General features: G+C 42.2%; 1 protein-coding gene across 1 annotated transcript in view; it reads right to left on the reverse strand.

Moving 5' to 3' along the window:
* LOC104402949 (protein FAM122A) overlaps nucleotides 1-5757 on the reverse strand; it is an 11940-nt gene extending 6183 nt beyond the window's left edge. Inside the window, exons 1-3 of the mRNA XM_010010955.1 lie at nucleotides 5720-5757; nucleotides 3361-3439; nucleotides 425-481 (exon numbers count right to left, since the gene is read on the reverse strand). Coding sequence (XP_010009257.1) covers nucleotides 425-481; nucleotides 3361-3378 — 75 coding nt within the window. The 5' untranslated portion in view covers nucleotides 3379-3439; nucleotides 5720-5757. The remainder of the gene's footprint in view (nucleotides 1-424; nucleotides 482-3360; nucleotides 3440-5719) is intronic.
* Nucleotides 5758-5763: the final 6 nt, after the last annotated feature.

Here is a 5763-nt window from a genome sequence, read left to right on the forward strand (position 1 = left end):
GAAGAGTCCAAACTTATTCTTTTAGCCTCCTTATCCAGTTCATTTTCTGGCTAAACAAAAGTCTTGTGCCAACAGGAGTTAAGCAGCACTTTGTATGGGCTGTGAATCTTTATGCTGGCACCACTGCCAAAAACTTGGTGAAACTCTACCCTAAGGGTTTATGTGAAAGATTTCCTTTCCAAAATGTCCATTTTCAGACTCCTCTTTCAGCTCACATCTTCTTCTTACTGTAAGACTCAGGAAATTTGAAGCTCTGCAGACAGGACCCAGCTTTTACCTTTGAAAACTCCTTGAAGTGACACTGCAGACACAGTTTCACAGTAAAATCCACAGTCACTTGAAGGACATTACACATTAACTGCAAAAACCCGAGCACCTATAGAAAATGTAAAATTAAATAAACTGAATTAGAATCTGTGCTTACCTGTTTGATTTGATGAAGACGACTGCTGGGAATACGGATAGGAGAAGATGGCACAAACTGCAAAACAAAGCCATATACAACTGAAACACACTTAGAAACTACAGGAGAAGGGAGGGAAAGGCACAGGAATGTCAGTACCCACTCCATAGTGCTGTCCCAAACTAAGAATAAAGGTCGAAAACATTCATAATATATAGAAACTGTATCAATTACTTGCAAGAACACGATGCTAGTTGGCATCAGCCTGGCTTTCACTTCTCTATAGATAAAGCTGCTTTTAAGTAGCATACTGCCACCCTTAATGTATATTGCTGCATAAACATCTTCACTGAAGTGATCCAGAAGGCTTCCCAATAGATCACAGAATAGTTTGGGTTGGAAAGAACCTTAAGATCATCCAGTTCCAACCCCTGACACAGGCAGGGACACCTTTCACTAGAGCAGGTTGCTCCAAGCCCCTGTGTCCAACCTGGCCTTGAACACTGCCAGGGATGGGGCAGCCACAGCTTCTCTGGGCACCCTGGGCCAGCACCTCAGCACCCTCCCAGGGAAGAGCTTCTGCCTTCAAAAATACAAAGCCAAAACACATTGTGCAAAAAGGTTTCTGGACTGTTGTCTGCCTACAAATGCCTACTTTGACAGGTGAAAGAAATCAGCTATTAGAAGGCCAACAAGAGTTAAGTATGTTCCTTACAGTTTCTCAAGAGCTTCACCAATTCAGGGGAAATCAGAGAGGATGTCACTAAAAATGGTAAGCTGACAAGGTGTCTTTCTAAAATGGATTCAGTGTGTTCAGCAAGTAAGGTCTGCATTGTAACCAAGTGTTTCTATGCTTTCTGCAGCAGGAGGCTTCATCTGCTTCACAAAACATTACTAGAGCTCTTCATTATGCTCAAGCTGGAGAACTAATGAACATTCAGTTAACCACTTACTGCACCATCTCATCAGTGCCAGGGAGAACACAGAGATTCTGCTGTCTTACACAGGAGGTTATGGTAAGTTATCATAGACTATTAATGCTTCATATATCCACAATCCCCCTCTAACCCAAATATCAAGACTTCACACCCTTCTCACAAAAGATATTAGCTCATCTGACTCACAAGAGGATGCTTCAATGTTTCTGCCAGAATCTATACCACCAAAGTCTAACAACCATAATGTTCTGATTTGCTACTTTTTAAGTCCAGTTTACGTCAGTTTTGCTATCATAATGGGCTCCCCAAAAGCCTAATAAAAATTCCTCCAAGCTGTACCAGCCCATGTGGACCTTGAGGTGACCTTGATTCTCACACAGAGAAAAGGATTTGAACAATAGTACATTCCTGCCTATTCACTCTGGCACTCCACAGTAAAATGCATTTGTTCCACTCATTATGTTCTAATTTTATGAGTGTGATCCACATGCTTTAAGGTTTGACATTAACAAAATATATACAAAACCAGTGTGGCTTGCAGTGTAAAATAGAAATCCTAAAAAGACAGTTAATGTTCTTCTGAAGGATCTAATGCAGTAACTAAACACACCAACTCTGAGGATCCTACAGCTTGTTTCCAACAAGTCATCACCTTTCTTTGCCAATGCTTGAAACCCACTTTTCCCTTGTTTGCAGTCCGTTGATTTAATTCTTGTGAAAAGAAACCTCAGTCCCTTTTAAAGATACTTGCTAAAGTAGACTGAACCCATTGGGGAAATGATGCTACTCAAATCCCCAATGCTTTGAGAGCACAAAGCTTAATGAAAACCATTACAAACTATTAGACTATGACAGGAAAGAGACACCTTCCCCATTCCCCTTCTCCAGTATGTCAGATGAATCTTTTTCCCTGAAGGTAAAGTTTCAGTGGGACCACTGCCAAGGGGAACAGCCACCTGCCCTGGCACCTCTGCCCTTCCACTGCTGTCCCTCCAGTGCCCCCTGCCTTCTGCCAGCACAAGCATCTATGGGGCCACACAGTGAACCCTGACAGGGAACTGACTGAGCTGTACAGAAAATAAACAAAGAAAATGCTGAAATAGCACCTAAACATCTAACCACAGGCTACAGTGCTTTGCTTAAACAACAAAACAAAGACTCCAACCACACAAAACAGAAACCATCAAAACATTTACTCACTAGATGCCACTGCTATCTTCTGCAGGGAAAGTAACAGCAGACACTGAGCCTCGTTGACCCTTCCTTGGCAATGACATGTAGTGACAGAAACCTGCAGGTGAAGCCCCAGGCAAATGGCACAGCTGCCCCTGTAGTAATCATTATAAAAGATATCTATATAGATATATGGAGATGTATCTATCAAAGGGATATAATGGTATCATCCTCTGCGAGGGTGCTGAGGTGCTGGCACAGGGTGTCCAGAGAAGGGGTAAATGCTCCATCCCTGGCAGTGTTCAAGGCCAGGTTGGACAGAGCCTTGGCCAACATGGTCTAGTGTGAGGTGTCCCTGCCCAAGGCAGAGGGGTGGAACTGGGTGATCTTAAGGTCCTTTCCAACCCAAACCAGTCTGTGATTATATGATTCTATGATTGTTGTTGATCACAACAGTCTATTCTGTCAATACTATATAAAAGACTATTAAAGGTAAGAGCATCACTACCTGGTTTTTTTTTTAACATCAGAAATGATTAACACAGTGAATACTGAACAACAATACATCTACATAATCAGTTTTCCTTACAAACTACCTTTCTTACTCTTAGACGACCTGTTTGCATTTTATAAACAAAGTTATGATCAGAATGAAATACAAGTACTTTCCAAGGCCCAACAGGCTATAAACAACATTTCACTATAGCTACAGCACATTAATGTCACAGTTAGAGCCTTGTTTCTGAAAACATGTGCTATTAGGTTCGCAGACAACAATCTCATTTTCTCCTTTAATCCTGTTTGCACACTCTGGACCTAATGCAGTTGGTTTAGTAGTTTCCTTACCAGGCTGTGACGATTCATAACTGTGGTGCTGTTCCTGCGGGTCCGCAGAACGTTGGCCTGGAACACTTGTGAGTTATCACTGTGAAGAGAAACACTTGTCAGCTGCAAAAGCCATCTCCTTCCTATCAAAAAGCACCTCTTAATCTAAGCTCAGTTTCAAATGCTGTGACAGCTCTCATTCCAAGACAAAGCACTCCAGAGACAGGTATGGAAGAACTCCTGCAGCTTGTTGGCAGGGACTGGAAAGCAAATTGCTCTTTCCCCAAGTCCCAGCTACTGTAATTCATGATTTTAATTAATCATCCTTAGTCTTCAGAATGACTGAAAAACTGTAAAGACTGATGATATCTGGGAATTTCTTACGTTTGGAATGGCTGCAACTTGCATCATTCAACAGAATGAATTTATAAATGGCACATAACCAATGGCTGAAGCCAGATTCAATGCCTCATAAAAAATAGGACAAATAAACCCAAACAGTACCTTGATAAATCTTATCACTATGAACATTTAATTAAAGTGCTAAATGCTTTTTCTAGAAAAGGTTAAACTTAACCTACAATAAAAGCAGTTTTTAAGGCCTTAAGGCTTTTGACCACAGTCATTGCTTCTCTAACCAGGAAGCAGCACATCAGTTAAATAACACAGGGTTAGTTATTTGGTATAAAATAAGCTCTTCTTAAGAGGGAAAAACCCTGCAAATATCCTTACTTTTAATCTCCCTCGCAAAAGCTGGTCACATCACAGACTCACCTTTCACAGAAAACACTTACAGTTCCCAGTAAAAATCAATCTTACTTGACATGAAGAAAAAGAGTCAAAAGTTCTGTGAAATGTAACTTCCATGACCTAAAACATTCCACTTAAAAATGTTTTTGGCTCTACGGTAACTCATTCTCCAAGCTCCTTACCAAGTCTGTTACTGAAGAAGTCAAAACAGGAGGCAGAGTAGCAAAAGCTGTTCAAGAGCTTTTGTTTCAGTTTACCCAGCGAAGCCATTCTGGGAAAAACTGAAGTCTCTTGCCAAGAGCTGCAATCTTGCAAAAACAATATTCTGCTGGAAAATTCCTAACAGGCAAAACACTGCAACCACCTCAAATCAGCTCAATGGCATTTCATCTTCATTTGTATACTCACCTAATGTATAGTGCATGCACAGTGTCAAGGGAAGAGCTCAGGCTAAGCCTTCTACCTGCCCAGACCCTGAATTGGGTGACAGCATGGTTATGGGATGCCTTTTTTAAGGAATCCAGAGTCTCACAGTTTGTAAGAACCAACCTATAAAATGCTGTGATTATAAAAACATCTCATCTCAGTCACATAACCAGTTCACCTGCTCAGCAACCTGCCTGAGGAACAACTGCCATTCACAGTACTTGTATACTGCATCAAAATGTAAACTGAGAGTTGTTCCTTTACAGTTACCATTATGTACAGTGAATATTAAAAGAATCACAATGTTTACTTGCACTAAATTACGACCGAATAAACAATAATACTTCCTCTGAACAGTAATGGACTGTTAATCATTTTGGTACATAAGATTTATGAGGTTGGTTCAGCACTTGATACCTAAGTGACATGAAATTTAAGGGGGCTTGTGGCAGGGAAGTATCTATGCATTATACTATGTTTTACAAAGTTTATTATCAATAAACTCTCCCAAGCTGCAAACATAGTACTAGTAGCAGCACATGAACCACCTCGAAGTTAGGTGGTAGCCACCCCACGTAGCAGAAGCAGGCATCTCTCAACTTCATGACAACCCAGAGGAGGCAAGAAATAGCACTTTGAGTTATCTGCTTACCCAAACACAAAGCCATATGTGAGACCATGCACACCTGAGAGCTTTCCCCGTCTGCCCTGTCAGCTGAAGGCAAACATCCAACCCCCCCTTGCAAATACCACCAGGCAGAGGCTGATGGCAATACCCAAGCAAAATTATCTACACGTGTCTCTCCCGTTATTACATATTAACAAAATTAGTATCATCCAGAAAAACTCCAGGACAACTGACATAATGTTTTACACTGAATGGGAAACTTGTGCATCCTTCAATGTCCCATAAAGCGATCTCCATAAATTCACCCGACTGTTCTCAAAGGATTTACTGTTTGTGGTCACAAACGGTTCAGCGATGTGGGGGGGGTTTCGGTCAGACCTGACCCCTTAAACCGGAGACATTGCCACCTTGGTTCAGCGATGTGGGGGGGGTTTCGGTCAGACCTGACCCCTTAAACCGGAGACATTGCCACCTTAGAGCAACGGCCACGACCTTGGCGCTGTATGTGCCTCAGCCACACAGCACACGGCAGAGCTACACACACACACACAGAGCCCGACGCGAGGCCGCGCTCACCTGAGCCCGTGGATGAGCGGGGCGCTGTTGGATCTCCTCAGGCC

This window comes from Nestor notabilis, unplaced genomic scaffold, assembly GCF_000696875.1.
Source record: "Nestor notabilis isolate BGI_N333 unplaced genomic scaffold, ASM69687v1 scaffold8370, whole genome shotgun sequence".
NCBI lineage: Eukaryota > Metazoa > Chordata > Aves > Psittaciformes > Psittacidae > Nestor > Nestor notabilis.